This window comes from Phasianus colchicus, chromosome 18, assembly GCF_987193195.1.
Source record: "Phasianus colchicus chromosome 18, bPhaCol1.hap1.1, whole genome shotgun sequence".
Classification (NCBI taxonomy): Eukaryota; Metazoa; Chordata; class Aves; order Galliformes; family Phasianidae; genus Phasianus; species Phasianus colchicus.
This window is the reverse complement of record NC_143453.1, coordinates 8292937-8312379: the sequence shown is the minus strand read 5'-3', so window position 1 is coordinate 8312379 and position 19443 is coordinate 8292937. Positions and strand designations below refer to the sequence as shown.

Sequence of the window (19443 nt, the reverse complement as noted above, 5' to 3'; positions counted from 1 at the left end):
AACAAGCATTTGAACACAGCTTTGCTTAATGCAAAAGAACAACTAACCCTCCAGAACATGAGAGTATGAGGATGGGCTGAATCTACTGTCAATTGGGAATTTTAGGTTGGACAGCTGTACAAAGTATCTGTCACTGTGGAAAATCTCTTGTTCCACTGCACGTAAATGCCTTAAGCAAGTGTGACTGCGCAGCATCAGACCTGCTTAGTAGGATGAAGCTGCTGGAAGCTCTGTGCTCCCTGCTCGAGCTCTACCTGTATCCATGCTTCATCTTTTAGTTTGAGAGCAGTATTGCTGTAGTGCAAGGATTTTCTCAGCAGCACAACTGGCAATTGTTAAAGGAGGGCAACCTACAATTCAGATCACTACCTAAAGTAAATGGAGGGGGAAGAAAACAAAATGCACACTGCAACCCACAAAGCATGAACTTGAGGGCAGGCTGCTTTTAAGACACTTGTCCTCTGCTCAGAAGGGCACTGCTGAATTGCAGGGAATCATGTCGTCAGCTCACATTGTGCTCTTCTTGCTCAAGATGAGATGTCCTCTGACTTGATGAGAAGTGTTCTTCCATTAAAGCCCACCTCTCTGCTCTCTGGGGCTTGCTTTGCTTTGCTGGGGAAGCACCTGATGCTGCAGCAGCAGCTCTGTGTGCTCACTGAGTGGCTGCAACAGGGCGAGCAGCAGCCGCCGTGCCTGCGGTGCTGTGATGTACATGGCCAGCCCAGAAAATAGCTGTGCCTCTTTACTGTAATCGTGTTTGTGCATTCAGACCAATTTGGATGGTTACAAAGGTTTAAAAAATTCCAGGGATGGTAATAAGCTAATTTGGTAACTGTTTGTGGCTTTTGTTGTTCCTCTTTGTTGTGAGGACGGAGCTGGTTCACAATGAGTGCTACATGAAAATTACATTATTAGTAATTACTGGTAATTTCTTGTCTGGAAGCTTCAGGTTTGTGGGAGCACTTGCATCTGTTTGCTTCCATATTCCCTCTGGCTTAGCTGTGATATCTGGGCACCAGGTACCTCAGGGCACTTCAGCAGTTCCCCTTTCTCCATGGCAGCTTCCTCTCTTTCTGCCCCGTGTGCATCACTGTCCCCCTCAGTGCAGGGCAGCCTGGGCTCATGGGCCCCAGGAATGGGGGCAGAGAGGCAGGAGCTTCCCATGCCCACGTTTTCACCTCCCCGGAATAAATTGTCATTTTGATTTTATTTTTTTCAGCTACGATGTGGTAATGTAATGGTTTGTGTCAGCTGGCAAGGCAAAGGGATTAGTCACAGAGGCTTGCTTCCTTCTAGAGAAGCTGGCAGAAAGGTAAAAAGAAAAAAGTGTGCTGTTAAACAGAAATCCGTGGAAAAAGCCATCCTGAAAAAGCCAAGTGTTCAAAGAGGAGTGCAGTGCTGCTGTATTTAGTTTTGTCTCAAAACTCTATTTTGGCTGTGAATAAAGGATACTTCTGATTTTTGACTCGTGTAGGGAAACATGCGGTGGAGGTAATCTCACATGGCATAGCTAAAGAAATGGGAATAAGTGGAACTTTGGCTTGCTTGTTTAAAGTTAAATTTTTCCCAGTATCAAATACTGAGCTCTTTCATCAGAGAGCATCTTTAGATTAGAAACATCTCTGCTGTCCATCCAGACTGGAAGTAATAGGAGTGGACTCCAGACCAAACATGGGGACGTGAGGTTTAAGGATTCCAGCATCCCGACTACCTCTTCCCATGGCCTGGCTCCTTCCCTCTCACCCACCCTGCCTACATTGGAGCCCCGTGGCTGAGCAGAGCCAGTGCTCCAAAATGTGCTTGGGAATGAGAAATAGGTGTGCCCTGCTGGGCAACTCCTGCAGATGTTCCAGGCTTGCGTGAATTGAGCAGCCAGAAAAAGCAGAGCCTCTTCTTTGTTTGTTTGCTCTTGTTTTTTGGCACGTCACGTGGTGCTGAATAGAGCTGTAGTAAGTTTATCTAAATTTCAGGCCTGTTTGTTTTTAAGGTGGAATTGTAATTGCCAGAAGTTCTTGATAAATGCTGGATTTCCTCCCGGTGTGAGATGTGGAAGGGCTGGGGGCCTCATGGCAGCTCCTTGTCAAGCCTTTTTGCTCAGGAAGATGAGTAAAGCTGAAGGACACGTGGCTTGGCTTGTTCCCTGAGCAGCAGGTTTGTGGTCCAGGTTGGGTTTGTATTCGTAGCGTTTGTTTTGAGCTGTGTTTTTATTGGCAAAAGCAATGCTTACGCTCTTCTTGTGCTCTGTGAACGCAGCTGCTGTGCCCTTCAGTGCCTCCGTGCTCGGGGAGGGAGGAATGCATGCTATTTGTGCAGGGGAAGTGCCTTGCTGATTTCTGGGGTGCAAACTTGTGGTTATGTAAAACTTCTAAGTGCCAAATGTCTGCAGAGTGCCGCTGACCTTTCTTCTTGCTCAGCTAAATCATAGGAGGTTTGTTCTGATTTGTGACATATCAATGTCTCAGTGATTACCTTCAGTAAACACGGCGTATTTTATTATGTTTTCTTTATGAGTTGATTTCCCCCCTCTCACCACCCTCCCCCCCCCCTGCAAGCGATATTTAACAGCACATGGAAAATGTGACTGACCCTTAAAGGTCACGTTGCAGTTTACCATTCTGCTTTTATTATCCTGCATGTCAGCGAACACAACATATTTGCTGTCTCCTGGCCAGAGCTGCTTTTTCATGTATACTTAATTTTTTCTTCGTGTGTGATTTTAAAATAGAATTTCTGTAAAATATGGTGGCAGCAGAGCTGTTCTCAGAAGGTAATTTGCTGTATTTTATAACTTCTGCTGAGCTTTTTTTAGTTTCTTGCTGATGATGATATCGATTGAAGCGTGGAGTTTTTATGCAGCTGAAGGGAAAGGTTGTGCCATTACACAGATCTTTTTTTAAAGGCTCTCTTGCAATAATAAACATACACAGACAGCAGTTACCAGAAGTCATTATTAAATAGCTCTAAAACCGCTAACAAGATAAACCATTTAATGTATTGACTTGTTAGTATCCAGCTCTGCTCCTGATGGAGTGGTAGCTGGACCATACTGTTAGGATCTAATTCCAGGTAACACACATCCATTGGGCTGAAGTATTTTTCAACTCTCAAAAAGCAGTTGTGTTTTTTCCTAAGCAGAAAGTTCCGTGCTGTTACCTAGAAGGGTGCCCGTGTGAAGCTTTAGGGAAACTCAGGGGCAATCAGCTTGGAGCATCGCAGCCACAATAGGAGAATGAGATGCACATATTGCACTTTTGCTGCCATTTGATGGCTGCTGCACGTTGTAGCTTGGGGAAGGTGAACAGGGAGAGCGGCTTGGGAGCAGCGCACGATGTGAGTGCACGTGTGCCTGGAGCAGGGGATGCTTGGCAGAGGTGTGCGATGGAACGGCTGCTCCCTGCTGCTGCAGGCAGCCTTCTGTTGCTTTGTAGTAAGCCAGCTTGCTGTTATTGCATGGAGAGGGAGTCTGTCGTGAGGATTGCTGCGTGGTCCCAGTGTCAGCGATGCTAAAGTCTTGTTCTTTGAGCTAACGAGCCCAAACCAACATCTCTGACCTTCTGAGAAATGTTCACATCCAGATTTGCTTTCAAGGCTCATGGAATTTGGCTTAGCTTTGATTTTTGGCTTTTCTGGGAAGGTTGTGTGACATGCAGGCAATTGAGTTCAGCACCAAGCATGCAGTGACTGCCATCCCTCTGTCTGGAGAGGCTTGGAGATGCTCACTGAGTTTGGAGCAAGCAGCCTCCTTTGTGCCTGTTTGCATTGCTCTCCATAGAGCCTGCTTGCTTCTGTCATGCACTGGAATGTGACTGGTTTTCCAGAGCAAGAGCAGAGCATCCTGAATTATTCAACAGTCGTTGCACTCTTGACTGATTTTCTTTTCTTTTTTCTTCTTTTTTTTTCCCTTGATGTCACTTAAGATTTCTCTGGAGTAGGCAAGTGTGTAATGGAACATACTTAAGTTCTTTTTTGCTGGAAGTGTCTTATTAGTTTACAGCTGAAAATGCGTGCCCCTGCCATGAGGTGGTTTTTGGTGTTTGTTTTCCTACTCTGAGCAGGAGGTTGCTTGACCAAAAGAATGAATTACTTCTCTTGCATATTCCAGTATTTATTTGTTTGTTTAATTCTGGAAGGCTCTACACAACCTAACAACAGTAGGTAGCAGGGAATGGTGTTTGTAACAACACGTAAAGGAGTTGTCTTCTGATATATCCCCAGGGGTAAATATGCTTATTCCCATCACATAACCTCAGGGACTGAAACTTGGAGAAAATTACTGGTATACCAAACAAAGCATGACATTGCTCTTAATCACCACCCTTCACCAGGGGTGTGTGTGGAGTGCTGGCAGGTGGGTGTTGAGGTTTTGTTGGCATGGGGTTGGACATGAATGGTTACCTCTGCACAGCAGCCTGCTGAGGAGCTGGGGAGGATCCTGCACACGTGCGTTATTTCCCTCCAGAGTGACTTCACCATGTGTTTCTTCTCTTGTCAGCTTTTTAGGCTTTTTTTCTTTCGTGCTGTGGTTTCTATGGAAATGTCATGGGTTTGGGTGGTATGTTGTAACCCTCATGACTGCAGCACAGTCACTCTATTGCTTAGCTTGTGCTAAATTTGTGCTTGAATCGTGTTTTGGGAAAGAGGCAGAGGGTGTTTGACATTCGGAATGCCTAAAGCCACGGGCACCAGGGTGCCAGTTCCAGAAACTGCAACCCAAATCTGATGCTGAATCTACTGGTGCTGAGAAGCTGAAGCCAAAAAGCAACCCGAGCCAACATTGCTGGGCAGGTTTGGGGATGGTCACTGTGGTCAGCATGCACGGAGCAGCCTCACGCTGTTGGTTTGGGGGTGGAAGAGAAGAGGAAACTGGGGTGCTGCCTCCAGGAAGGGCATTTCTACTCTTTGTCTCTGCCACCTTTTGCAGAACCAGTTGATGCTGAAACGTTGGAGCGGGCTGGGGCAGCATTCTTATCTCTCTAACCAGAGCTGACTGCATTTTAAAATAAAAACTAATGGCATTTCTTTCAGCACTCCTTAGCTTGAGTAGAGCTGCACCAAAGCACGTTGCTTTGGGAGAGATGTGGAGCAGCCTCCCCCGGGGGATCCTGTACCCATGTGCTCTCTGAAGGCATCACAGGAGGTGTGAATAGGACAGGAGGCATCAGTGCACACTTTTACCACGTTCTTTTAACAAGCAGTAAATGTGACAGGCTAACCCAGCGTTGCCAGCAGGGCTGAAGGAATTTGCCTGAAATCCCAAAGGAGCTCAGCACTGGGAAGTGCTGGAGAGGCTGATGCTGCTCAGATGTTTGGAAAATCTTGGAGGTGATTGCCAGGAAGAGGAATAGGAGGAAATTACTTCCTTCTCCTCCAGATACGGTCAGTTTATGACTGTTTGGCTAATCTTATTACTGCAGCTTGCCTGGCATGATGGACAGCGTAGCTGTGGTCTGGGTTCTGGGGCCCTTTTGTGCTGAAGGATGACATGACATTATTTTGAAAATGTAAGGATTCTTGCAGTAACAAGCTGTTTGAAGGGGAAAATGTGGCTTTCTCTGCTTCTCCCTGTGTCAGGCCTTGCAAATTCAGGCATTGCTCTGTAACGCAGTGTGGTTACAATCTTGTCAACATGAAACTGGAAAATATTTTCAACTCAAAATAAACTCCACAAGAATAGTTTCCATGTTATCTCCTATTCAGAGGAAAGCTACTGCACTTCAGTCCTAAATAAAGATTCTGGCTGACTTCAGCACTTTGAGAAGCAGCTCTGGTTGTCTTAAACGTGACCATTGCCTTCATGAGTCTGCCTGTATGCCTTGATCTTCGTGCAATCCTTCGACTGCTGTTACTGCAGTGAGCAGGATGCTGCTGGGGGCCCAGGCAGTGCTCGGCCCTGGGTGGAAGCACCTGGCTTTGGTGGCAGCTTGCCCATTTTCTAAGTCTGCCAGTGTCCTCTATTCCTCTTTAGCCTTGCTGTGGAAAAAGAAAAATTAACCTATGCCTGAGGAGGCAGGGATTGACCATAAAGTGACTGCTTGTGTGAGCTGTTGGCATACCTTGAAGCCTGCGTTATGCTGTTCTCAGATCCCACACCAGGTAAGATGGATTTATGGAGCTGATGATCTATTGGCAATGACAATCACGCAGTGGCAATGTGTCTTTTTTATTTTTTCCTTGATCTTCCTCCAGGATTTTTTCATCCCACGACAGCTTGGTGCCCTGCTCACTTCTGGGAGCATTACCAAGCTGCCTCTTGGGAGCAGTTGACTTCCAGAACATGAAAACTTCTTAACGCTGTGCTAAAGTGTGATGGAAGAGGACAAACATGAGTAAATCACCCAGATGAAGCCATAAGTCAACAGTCTGAAATGAGCTTAGCTTGTCTCAGTTGCATGACTTGCACACCTGAGCAACAGAGACAATCTTTCAGAAACTGCTGTGTACTTAGGGGAAAAAAATTGTTAGCAGGGTGTCACTGAAAGTATGGATTGTAGTGCTGCCATTGCTTATGCTCTGCTTTTCTTTCTTGTAATTAGCAAGACTGGTATTTTTAGGTTAGCTCTGCAGCTTGTCTATTTTCTGCCAAGTTGGCTAAGAATGTTGCTCTCACGTGACACAAGAAATATTCTCTTGGAAACCAATGCTGTATATATCCTGAACTTCCCCTTCTGCTGATGTTCAGATCTGTTCTGTAGGATTGCAACAGCAGGAGCTGGGAGAAAGGTGTCCCTTTTATTGAAGCCTGTGCATATGGCTGTTATGGGCTTAAACACAGCTGAGTAGCGTTTGCAGATAAAACTGGTAGACAGGAATGGTTTTGTTTTTGTTAGCTTTTGTTTAGTGTTAGCCTTAGTTGTAACCTCTTTCAGCTTCTTATCTTTCATAGGGGCTTCCTGGAGCTCTGATCCTGCAGTGAAATCCATGCAGATGGATTCTTTCTGCTCTGAGGTCTTAGTTCACAGCACTGAGGCCAGACACAGTGCGTGGCTGTGCTTAGTTTAGGGTTGCCTTGGCAGGAGCTGATCTCTGCTGATGTGTTTCTTGTTTGTGGGGCATCTAGGTACAGATTTCTATAAAGGCAGTGAGTGTGTGGTGCTGAGCTCTGAGCAGTGGGAGTTATCCCACAGTGCGAGGTCTCAGGGGTTTCCTACCTGGCTCCTGCTCCAGCTGATTCTGTGTTGCTGCAGCTGGCACTGCTGGGGCCGTGACATCGAAGTGCCATCCAGAACTCGTAAAAAAAACAAATGCAGGGCTTATGTTATTGATTTCGGGGCTTCACTGTCAGTCAGGATTTTAGCTTACTGACAAAATAAAAGCAGATCTGTGAAAATGCAGAAATTGAACTTTCAGGCTAATGAAGCTGTGTTGTGTCTGACAAGTGGGTAGCTAAGCTGCTAGGAAAAGGTGGGGGTGATGTTTGATGAGGAAGTTAATAGGTACTGAATAGCCATTAAATTAGTAAAATAGACAATCCTCTCTAGCTCATCTCTTTTAAGTATTCTATTAATTAAGAACCCCCCTTTATGCATACTTTTAAAAATTAATTGCCATTTTGGAAAACACTTCTTTGACTGTAACAACTTGATCAAGATTAAATTGGAGCTATGTCGTGCCTGCTTCCTTTATGTACTTTGCTACATTTTGTGGACTCTGATAATACCAACTTCATATACGAGAGCCTCAGACTTCTAAGAACAAATCTAATGAGCTGACATTTTTGTCATAGCGTTTTGAGTTGGCAACAAATGGAAACGTGATGAGAAAACGATCTGCTGCCTGGGGTGAGAGCTTGGATATGGTTTTCAGTTTAGCTACTCATTTCTGGTTTTGGCTGAGGCAGTGTTTGCTGCGTGTTTTGGTCTAAACTACCCAAACGTATCTGTCCCTTGGACACTTGTACTACCCATAAATTGTAGATCAGATGTACAATAATCATCCTATCTTCTCTTTCCCCTTTTCTTTGTGCAATGTTGTGACCAAAGTGGAAATCTTCAAGCCCTTCGGCTCCTCCATCCCGATCCCATCATATTATCAGCAAGTGAAGAAGGTGAGCAGGTAGGAGGGTGAGCAGCATCCCCTCCTGCAGCCTGGCAAGGCTGATGCTGCCCGCTAGGGACCAGCACGCGTGCGCTCCTGATGTCACAGTCTAAGGAAGTCCAGATCCTGAATCAGGTCACTGTTTACAAAGCAGATTTATGTCAGATATAAATACAGCTATAATGCCCTTTAATGAAGGGCATGTGTGGCTCTCGCAAAGGCTGTGTGGCACTCCTGCTATCTGACAGCTGACACACAGAGCTGCAGTAGCGAGGTTGGAGCAGCTCTCAGGGCATAGAACAGCAGTCGGAGCAGGCTGAGAATTGTACGGCTGAGGCAGGAGCTGAGACAACCTGAGGAGTGTGGCTGCCCCAGTGGGGCCAGGCATGGTTCTCACTGCTTTAAGGATCACAGAGTTCTGCAGCCACGGTCAAAGCCTTCAGGGCTGACCCTGAAATCTGAACTGATGGGGTCTGACGCTTTCTGCTCTGTGCTTTGCCTCCTCAACTGTTGCTGGGTAGGAGCAATGTTTCCACTCCGTGCTAATGAAAACGAAAGTTCAGTGCAGTTGCTCTTTGTGGGCTTTGTTTTTTTCTGGACTTGCTTTTGTAATTATAAAGAACACTTCAAAAAAGGACATTCCAGACACAATTTGGATGTCTGATGGGGAAACAGAAAAAAAGCACCTCCTTTGAGCTGGTCTTCCAGGTCAGGAACCATTATAACGTTATTTGCACAAGTCTTGGTGAAGATGCTGCTTTGAGTGAAGGTCTGACCACCTTTTGTTCCCAGCTTTTTTCCTTGTCCTTTGTAGAAGCGCAGAGGAGATGCACAGGAGATTTGGTTGGTTGTGGCCATGCTCATCCCAAGGCCACAAAGCCATGCACTGTGCCAGGCTGCGTCCAAGTGCTTTTGTCAAGTTGGTGGGTTGTGCTTCTGAGCTAGAAACTTCAAAAAGAGAGACAGACTCCTAAAGCTTCCAGGTGCAGTCTGGGCCTGCCTGTGTGCTGCTGAGATGGGGTGTGCAGAGAAGCCCTGGGTGCATGGAGGAATCAATGAGCTGTGCTAATTTCCAAGATTCATTTTATTTTTGCAGCTATTGATAGCTCCAAAGGCAGTGGGTAATAAGAAAAAAATTTCTTTTGATTTTGTAGCTGACAGCTGGCTTTATTCCTGAGATGCTGGTGGGAGATGCATGAGGATTGCTTTATTCTTGCAGAATTATGCCAGATATCAGCAAAACTTGATGTGTTCGAGCTCCCTGACTCCCTTCTCTATTTAAATGAGGGAAAAAAAAAAAAGTTTTTATGGCAAAAATTGAACCCAGAAACTGAATTGTTGCTGTCATTTTTTCTCTTTTGCATGTTGGGCCAGATCACCTATCTCTGTACCTCAGTTTCCCCAGCAAATGAGGGGTAATGATTCTTGCCCTATCTCCTGAGGCCAGGTCAGAGCTTCCAAGCATCTCCTGGGCTCTGTGGATGGCTGCAAGGAGCACAGCTGGGCACCAGGCACTGCTATTGCTTGGGGTTGGAGCTGCCCCTCCACTCTGCACGCGCTTGGTCAGGTTGGGTGACTCAATTGAATGGCACTGTTTCCTCTTCTTTCTTACCAGATCTTACCTTGACAGCTGCATTCATCTCCACAGCAGTGTTTGCTGTCCTGGGCTCGCATTGAATCCCTCACTTTTCTCCCCTTTTCCCATTTCTCTCCACTTCACAGGAGGATCCCAATGGGCAGCTCAGCCCATGGATCCTGACGAGCTGCAGGTGCTCACGTACCTTCCACAGTGCATCTCCTTTCCCTATTAGATGATGTTTTATTTCACAAGTCAGCAAAAATGTTGGGAGTCATAATTGAATTGCATGTCAAGAAATCCAAACAAATACAAGGCTCTGTAGCTGTCCCTGAGTTCAATCTGGAGAAGAGTTTATAAGTATTCTGTAAAAACACACTGTACTTTGTGCTCAGAAAAGCTTGTACAGAAGTTAAATATACAAAGGTGCAGCTGGCTTCCCTCCTGGGAGTGACAGTGCCACTCTGCAGTGCAGTCAGCCTCCTCTGGTCCAATTCTATCTCAGCACCTGCGTGCTCCGAAATGAGTGGCATTGCTGCAGGTGTCCTCAGCCTAAGGATTCTGAGTGTGTCTGTGCTGCTGGGATGAGAAGGTGGATGGATGCAGTAGTGGAGAAGCATTGGGGTGGGTCAGCAGATGGCTGGTGGGGTCAGGGGAGGGATTGAGGAGGTGACTAGAAAAGTAAAACCTAGCAGGTAGGTGAAAATGGGTGTGAGGTTTGTGTTTTTTAAACTAGCACCTCAAATGCTTTGCAGATATCTCTTGGGTGTGGGTTGCTTTTAAATTTCATGTCTAAGGTTTGTTTGCATTGAGAGTATAGATACTGTACTTGTATTCCCCTTCCCAATACTGTATGGCAGCTCATCTCACATTTCTGCCTTCTGTCTCTCCAGCAAAGAACCAGTTCAGCATCACGTCAATTAGTGTCCACTTCTATTTCTTTGCCATGAAAACCTGGTTATTTAAAAGAAAAGAAAAAAAAGTGTGTGAGGGAACTAACAGTGTTCATTTTTTCACCTTGTGCTCCAAGTGCAGAGAGGTAGGAAGGGAGATAGAGGACTTCATCTTGCCTTGTGGCCTCTCATCTCCTTGGGGGTCTCCAGGTCGATGGCCCTGGGCCTGGAACAGCCACAACCAGTGCTGCAGGCAGTGTGCTGGCAGCCAGCAGCTCCAGCAGTGAGTCACCACGCTGTGGCAGGAGAGCTAGCATCAGGAATTGTTTGCTGTTATGATGCTCTGCAGGGAAACTTGCCTGGATGTGTATCGCTCCTAAGGTGCGTAATGGAAAATAACTCTTAGTGCTGCAGTTAGCAATAAGGCTTGGACCTTGTAGTGACCAGTGTTGTGTAGTCCTTGAGAAAAGCTGCCCTCCTTTAAGGTTTTAACACCACTTCAGCCTCAGTTCTGCAAATGTGTGCTCTCTGATGGGAAGGCAGTGATCAGCCTCGCCCAACCTGACTTTCTTCACCTTCCAGAAGGTCCCTAACTTCCTCTTAACTTCTCCCTGGAAGATGTTGCCCTAGGTCCAGGAAACACCTTCAGAGGCCCAGAGTTTGCTGGAGCTGCAGGTGTAGTCCTAGAGCAGTGGATGGGTTTGGGGCAGGGCGAAGGATCTGGCCCCCACCATGGCCCCAAACAGCCAACACGAGTTCAGCGTAGTGCTGCATATATTTGCTATATATAGGCACCTGTGGAATGACTTTGCAGAACAGAAACTTTGCCTTTTAACTTGAGAGACAAAGCAATAGAAAATACCCAAATTGAGAGGAAACTGAAAGCAAGATCCAGGCTGAGCTGGTGTGCACATGGGGGATGCTGAAGAAGTGCAGCAATTTGTTATCCACACCAAAGGAAGAACTCTACCAGTCTGAAAGCACCCTGGAAAGCTCTGAGTTCTGTAGACATAATTAGGGGCTGGCGTGCCATGCAGTGGTTAGCACTGAGGACCATTAGCAGAAGTGGTAAGGTCTGATGGTTTAAAAATGCTTCATCACTCTGCGTGTGGGATGCGGAATGATGGAGGGAGGGAAATAGCACCAGCCCAAAATGTGCTGAATAATGAACTGAAAATGGTTATTGATTATCTGTGTGCTTTCATTATCGTGCCGCAGCGCGAGAGCAGCTAGCAATTCCTTGTTCTTTATTAACCAAAAAACTTTCAAAGGCACTTATGAAATATTTAGTGTAATTATTTCCTAAGTCAAAACTCCAAAGGAATTAACGCAGCCAGAGAAACGTTAATCTGTTGGTGTTATGGATGAAAGAAGCAACGGAGGTATTGAACATCTACCTCTCCTGTGCAAAATGGCCTCTTACTTTCTATCTCAATTGCAGAATTATTCATCAACCTTCACAGCTGCGTTTGTCTTGCTTCCCATGCAAGAATTTCTGCTGTCATTACAAGTTTCCTCTGATGGAATAAGACTTTTCTCTATCCCTGTCTTGCCTTTGGGCAAGGTAAATCTCAGCCTAATGAAGCCAGTGTGAAATATGATGGTGCTGTAACACTGACTTTGAGTCGTACAGTGTTCCTTCCCTCTATGAAAGTCTTTTAAAACCAGCTATGAATGTTCCTTTCCTTTTCCACATACATTTGCGTAAGTGAGGTAATAAAATATTATTTCCATCTAGACTGAAACTGCTAAAAAAAATGGAGTAGCAGCTGATGTCTCAGTTTATAAGGAACTACCAAGGAAGCAGTCCAGAGTCTGTCCATTGCTGACTCAAATCCCAAAATAGGAAATACCCATCTTGTGTCTCAGAAACAGTTTCAGTGGATCTGCGGGTGTTTGAGGACAGGATAAAAATTCAAATTAACCTTGGGCAATAGTCTGAAATGAGCTATAATTTGGTAAAGTTGAGTGCTGAGTATAATGAATAAACTGTAAGACAAGGAATGAGTGGTGTGGGTACCGTTGCACAGGAGATGAGATGGGGCTGCAGTGGGGTCTGGACTGAGTGGCCATGGATTGCTTTATGCCAGTGACAAATAGAGCGTGGGAGACATGGAGTAATCCTGTATCTTCAGGACTGCTTTGGTGGTGGATGAGTGGGAGAAGGGATGAAGAAACAAGGATTGAATGAGGGCTGCTAAATGTGACCCTTGGGAGAGAGAGAAAAAGAATCAGGGTTTATAATCCAGGAGACAAGGGAGGAAGGCAAATGATTTTGGATATGAAAAATGGGAATTGCAGAAGAGTGGCTCACCTCTCCTGAGGCTGGCACAAGAAGAGAGGCTTGACATGCGGTGAGGGTAACATAGGTTAGAGAGCAAAGGTCTTTTGCTTCTGCAAATACTGTACAGACTGAGAGATTTGGCTGATGGAGAGAGAAGTGGATGGAGAGGTGTCATGAGTTGGACAGGTGGGGTCATCTCTTGACTCTGATTCATCGTTTGTCTTTCTGCTGGTTAAATTTCTGTGCCTTGCTGCTGCCAGCACTCCTGTAAGCAGAGTAAAAGGGTTGTGCCACAGACCATGGAGAGCATGGTTACGTTGCACCTTGGTTGACTTTTCACTTCTTCCACCCAAGGGAAGCCTTGAGCAACCAGCAGAGATGGTACCACATGCACTGTTCACTTCCCTCATTTCTTTAGGAAAGGAGTGACTGCAGCACCCACAGGCGCACAGTGTAAGTGCAATACTCTCAGAAATGTTTAGTGTTTCATTTTTTTTCTGTTTAACTTGACCATCATCCCCTCTCTCGTCCACTGAAGAGCACACAGACTTGTGCTTGGCGCTGGCCTTCCCCCGCACGAAAGTGCAATGTTTCCCATTGCTGTGTGCCTGCAGCATTGCACATTTTCCTTTCCACTATTTTATCCCACCCCCAGCAATTTTCAAGCTGTTTTCAGCCAATATGCTGCAGTTACCAATGCTTTTTTTTATGTTTTTGTGCGTGTATGTATACATGTATACGTGTGTCTGTATATACATACAAATACAAAATATGACACATCTCTTTATATTTGTATTTATACATATTTATGCATGTGCAGTCTCTGCCTGTTAGCAGTACATACCCGTGCAGGATTTGTGGTTGGCTCTACACGAGGCCACCAGCTCTATGGCTGCTCTTGCCCAGAGACTGCCCAGAAACTTACAACCTTTAATTTTTTGTCACATTCTTTTTGATATTCAGCTTTATCCCCAGCATGCATCAGCAAAAAACTTAGAGAGTGGTTTGTCTTTCCCTCCGCACTCATCAGTGAGTTAGTTCACTATGCATATTAGTTCTTTTAATGACTCCTTTATTTCTTCATCACCACGTAGTCTCCAGGCATGGCACGAGTTGAGGTGTCAATTTTCCAGCCCAAGTTCAGCTGTGGAACTTCACCTGGTCCCCTTGGAGTGAGAGGTGAGCACAGGCTGCCTGCGTCACACTGCAGCACTGCTTGGAGGGCAGAAAGGAGCTGAGATTGCTTCTCCCCAAATGTTAAAGAAGTAACAGGAGTAGGAAGTGTGAAGATAAAGGACAAAACTGTGGAATATTTAAGGAGAAAAAGGGATGTGTAGATGTGGTGTGATTATTATTATTTTTTTTTCTCTTTCCCTCCCATTGCTTAAGGCTAGTATTTGGCTGCCCAGTGAACTATAACAAGATTTAATAGCTCCAGCGTAGCTATATTGCATGTGGACTGATTCCATCCTTCTGTTGTAATAAACATCTGCTTTACAGTGAGCTCTTAAATTCTATAAGTGACGTCAAATTGTATCTAATAATGGAAAAAAGATTAAGTGCTGCAAATGCGACTCGCTCGCTCCATGCCTTCCTTTTCGAGCAGCGCTTTGTCCCCAGCCCCTTGCCCTGCAATCTGCATTTGAGATCTCTCCGTGAGCCTGCCCTGAGGTTTGCACAAGAGGAAAGCTGTTTTTCAGGGATGTTGCATTTTTCCTCCTCCTCATTTGATTTCATTTACCCCACCCTCCCTTTCATCCTGCCTGCAGCCGGGGCTGTGGGTGCTCCCCAGCTCTGTGCTGCAGCTGCGTTTGGGGATGTGCTCATTCACTGCCAGGTATGCTCTGAGCTCTGCCCAGAAGCTTCAGTGTGTAAGCACTGCATAAGGACTTCTGCTTAAAAAAAGATGTGACAGCTGAGATGTGTGATTAAGATGAATGATTACAAAGAACATTACTTACTGCCACCGTATCCTTTAATCAGTAGTAGCGTGAACTTTGAAGGAACTTTAACTTTTAATTTATTTTTTTTTCAAGGCCTGATGAATTTTTAAATCTGCTTAGCTGTCAGTCAGCGGGTATGAGCGGAGTACTAAACCTGAGCACTGCAGATTATAAAAAGCCATCTCATTCAGTTTTATATATTGCACATATGCACATGTGTGTGAGTGCAGTGGTGAATGTTATGCAAGTAATGCTAGCTCCAAAACAGAAATGTTGGTTTTCTTTTAACCTTTAGGTGAAGAGGGGTGATGTGATCAAAGCTAGCTAAGGGTCAGTGTAGCAGTGACATTCTGCTGAGTGAGGCTGCTTCTGGGCCAGAAGGAGGGTGCTGCATTAATCAAGGTGTGAGCGTTGAGGCTGCCTTGAAAAAATGCTGACTTAGGTCCTAGGAATCTGTTTGATGTTTCTGCTGCTTCTTCTAATGGCATCAATAAATCAGAGCACAGTGTGGACGCAGTGCTTCCTGCCCTGGGCACTGGGCTCTCTATCAGGGTGTTTGCAGAGTTGAGGCTGCCCAGGTGGGATCAGTGCTGACGTCTCTCCAATACCACTTTGTCCAAGGAGCCTTCTGCTTGGGGTGTTAAAGAGATGTAGAAAACCTAAAGGAAGCCTTTAGGAAGGTAGATGATATCGTCAGGTAATACCTTTATTTAGGCACTGCGTTTGGCTTCGTTTTCTCAGTGTTAATTGCATTTCATTTCTCAGTGTTGTGAAAATACTCAGCTGCTGAGTGCAAGGCAGAGCCTGATGCTGCAGTCCTGGGGCTGCGACCTGCCTCTGCCATGACTCTGCCTGACCTCTGTGGTGACTTTTTTCCTCAGGGGAGTCCTTAAACTTTATCATAATGTAAAACGAGCTTCCTATGCGAGGCTCTGTGCTTCTAGGGCTTTATTTCTTCCCTCTAGCACACAGGAACCAGCAGCCCTGGCACAGCGGGTGTTGTGGCCGTGCAAAGGAGCCAGGAGTTTGTTTAATACTCAATTCCTGTGTCCTCAGGGCCAGCCTGTCAGTCTGACTGGGGTTTGGCCTCCTATTTAAATACCCTTCGTGCACTAAATCTTATTCCTTAATTACAAGCTGTCAGTTGTCATCAGCCCTTTGCTCCCTCATTTACTAGCAGTGAGACTGACCCTCACCTCCTGCAGTGACTGCAGGACACCGCATGCCTTTTTCTGAGCTGAGACATTTCCCTGCTCAGCCTCTGCAGATCCTGATGGTTCCCTCCTTAAAGAAGAGGCCCTTCCTTAAGAAGTTGGACATTGTTATGAGAGAAGCTGTTAAAACCAGAGGTAAATACAATGCACCGCACCTCAGTCTTCAGCCACAGCCTGAAACAATAGCTCAGAGGTGGACCTGACTCATCTTGGCAGGATATTGACTCTGCAGCATAATTATACTTCGAAAGCCTGATTCTAAAACGATTGTATAAAGTTATGTGCCTGGCTCTCACAGTTACTACAGCTCTGCATATAAATTGAATAACTCCAGTGTGCCCCTTGCCCACGGCAGAAATAGCAGCAGGCACAGCAGTGTCCTGCATCACCAGCAGGTTGGGGTCTGCAAAGCCCATGGGCTGCCTCCAGACCTGCGGGGCTTTGGCAGACCCTTGGGAGACCTGATGTGGTGCTGAGTATTTATCTTGTATTGGTTTCCACCTGGGTTCTTCTGCTTGGGTAAAAGCTAGGGCAGATGTTTTGCAGCTTATCATTTGGTGGTGATGAGTTAATGGTTGATCTTGATCTTAGTGGTCTTTTCCAGCCTTTATGACTCTATGAAATGTGGTTCTTGCTGTTGGCCAGTGTGCTTCAAGGGCTGTTCTCTCTCTACCTGGTGTTTGGGGCTGGTTGCAGGAGCTGCAGTGATCAGTTTTCAGGAGTTTTTGGCCGTTTTTGGTGCAGTGCCTTTCCTCAGCAACCTGCTGCCATACAGGAACCTGCAGGCTGAACCAGAGCCTGGGCTTTGAGCACTGACCACAGGAAAACAGAAACCTGGAGGGGAACTCTACAAAGAAACCTCAGCTAATGGTGGCTGCTGCGTCTGTTTCGGGCCAACACTGCTGGGATTTTAGTCTGTAATAAAATAGTCTCTGTTGTGTCTTGGCCATCTGAATTATTACCTCTCTGGCACTTCATTATAAACACATTTTTTCCTCCTTGGTACTGGTTTCCTGCCATTTTATTGCTTTTAAGGTTCTATTTTTGTTTTATTCATCTCTTCCAATCGATAGGAAATATCCTGTTCTTAGCAAGCAGCACAGGCAGACATGAGTGATGCCCTTATGGGAAAGCAGAATCGCTTTCAGAGCTTTTTATAGGGGGGGGAGAAGCTTCTAAACCCAGTTTTCAAAATCTCTGAAGTTTAACAAACCACTGCAGACATTGCTTCATCTTCTACTGCCATGAGCTCCAGGAGTTGGTATCCCAGCATTGCACCAGTGCAGATCTGGAATGGTGTTTAAGATCCATCATATGGTAATTATTGTTGTTCTTTGCCATGACACTAATTAAAAACACCTAATGAGATTATCCCCACCTGTTCTCTAGGATTAACTTGATGGAGGAAATCCTGCACGTGTGTGTGGACGTGCAGACTCCTGCATGGCAGTGTCAGGAGGAAGGGCAGCCGCTCCAAAATTACTTTCTACAGGGTTTGCATGGCAAAGATATATTATTATTTTTTATTATTTTTATTATTTCCTCCCTGCACACGATACATACACACAGATTACTCTGACAGCAATAAAATGAAACAGAGAATTGAATTTGAAAATAAATTGTTGAGATGATGCAGCAGCAGACAGATAGCTTCTTCCAGAAGAGTCGGTCCAGGATGGATGGGCTTTATAGCCGAATAAGAACACAGCAATTGAACAGCAGCAAGCTATTGACAAAGTTGTCAAAGCCTGCAGCTGGGATGCAGAGGTCTGTGCCCCCAGGTGAGCTCAGCCCCAGGCCAGGTAAGGCAGAGAGGTTAGAGCCAGTCCCAAGTCAGTAGACCAGGGCTAAAGCACTGGACGTTGTCCTTGGTTGCTCTGTGAACACAGGCATTGAGTTTTCATCTCTCTAAGCTTTGTGAGAAGTCAGTGAAGAGATGTGCAAACAGGGAAAAGCGTGGATAGTGGTGGGAGTTCCTGGTTCCCAAGCTGCACTTCAGTCCATCACTTTATTGTTGGACCTTTTCCTCAACTGCAGGGTTTGGGGCTGCATCTGCTGCAGTATCTGTATCTGGAGACTCTCAGTAGGCAGAAAGGTGAGGTCTGGTGATGAAAAGGATCCAGGCGAGTGCTTTAAATGGTGGCAGAGTGGCCATCATGTCCTGCTGAGGCTGCATTGCCACTTTTGTCCCCTCTTTCTCCTCAGTCTTAGTTTCCCTCCCCTCCCTTGTGTTATTTTCCTGCCTTTATCCACATCCTATGGGGATATCTTAAGGGTATTTGAAAAGTTACTGCTTTGACCCTTGGTGTGGTAAATGCTCTACTCCCTATATTCTTAAGCAATAATTTTATTAAATTGCCTCAAGGCTGGGTACGATGGGATTTTTTTTGTTGCTCTTTGATCTTTGGCTGTATTCTTAAGCAGCAGTGTAAAAACAAGTCTGGCATTGACATCAATGACGAGAATTTTGCCTGTAGTTTACTTGGAAGTGAAAGAGAACGGATCCTACCAAGACAGTATTTTGAATTGAAATGGGAAGAAAAATGCATTTTGGCCATCCTCACTGTTGGAATCCAGATGACATTCTCAGTCACGGTGTTTCTGAGGGCTGAAGACGTCTAATTACTGCCTTTTCTTGCAGCTGAATGGAAGTGAGAGGGTAAAACCTGATACCTTTGATTAGATCTATCTCTGGTGCGTTGCTGACATTGGAGAGATACATTATTGTCTAGCAATGAAAGATCTGCCTATTCATTTTGAGCTTTTGTCTCATCTCTCCTATGGAGATGCTGTTGCATAGGATACTCTGATTGATACAGTGGCAAAGATCAGGAGGGTAATAGCTTTGATGGCATCCTATGAAGCAGATCAAAATTTTCCTGAAAGATTCCATTCAATTTGATATTAAGGGTCTGGTAACACTCCAGGGATTCTTGTCTTTGCTATTAGGCTTATTGCTATTACAAAAATTAATGTTTGGGCTTTCTTTTTTTTTTTTTCCTGACAGGATATTCTCCAACATGAATGGAAAATAACTGCTGCTTTTCTCTCACACTCTTTTTCAGGGATCCTCAATGCATTTCCTTGCCATTATTTAAGGAGCCTTTACTAAAAGCTTCTGGATTGTGTTTCTAAGTGGACAAAAGATTTTGTATTCAAAATGCTTATAAAGGAGTATCGTATTCCTCTTCCGATGAGCGTGGAAGAATATCGAATTGCACAGCTCTACATGATACAGGTCAGTCATGTTTCAGTCGGGATCTTTGGGCATGAGGTGACACTTCGTTTGGAAGAGTGGAGAATTGCTGCAGCAGGAGATATTTTAAACGTGAGGTTTTCTGCGTGCTTATAAAGAAGTGGGGGAGAAAAGGAATACAGACTCTAGTTATAAAGCCCTGAAGATCTGTCTCTTTTGTCCTTAAAACACAACACGTCTGATTGACCTACCTGGCAAAGTAGTGGCTAATGATTGGGCTATTCCAAAGGAGGAAAGCACTGA

General features: G+C 45.4%; 1 protein-coding gene across 13 annotated transcripts in view; it reads left to right on the top strand.

Moving 5' to 3' along the window:
• Positions 1–19443, top strand: part of PITPNM2 (phosphatidylinositol transfer protein membrane associated 2) — a 115952-nt gene that overhangs the window by 33521 nt on the left and 62988 nt on the right. For 11 of the 13 annotated variants that reach the window (XM_031592622.2, XM_031592626.2, XM_031592629.2 and 8 more), the window contains exon 3: positions 19010–19182. The exons of 1 other annotated variant lie outside the window; for it this stretch is intronic. In XM_031592622.2, coding sequence (XP_031448482.2) covers positions 19105–19182 — 78 coding nt within the window. In that variant the 5' untranslated portion in view covers positions 19010–19104. Of the gene's footprint in view, positions 1–1987; positions 2152–19009; positions 19183–19443 lie in introns of those variants that run through there. One more of the 13 variants, XM_090120796.1, reaches the window with a different exon arrangement.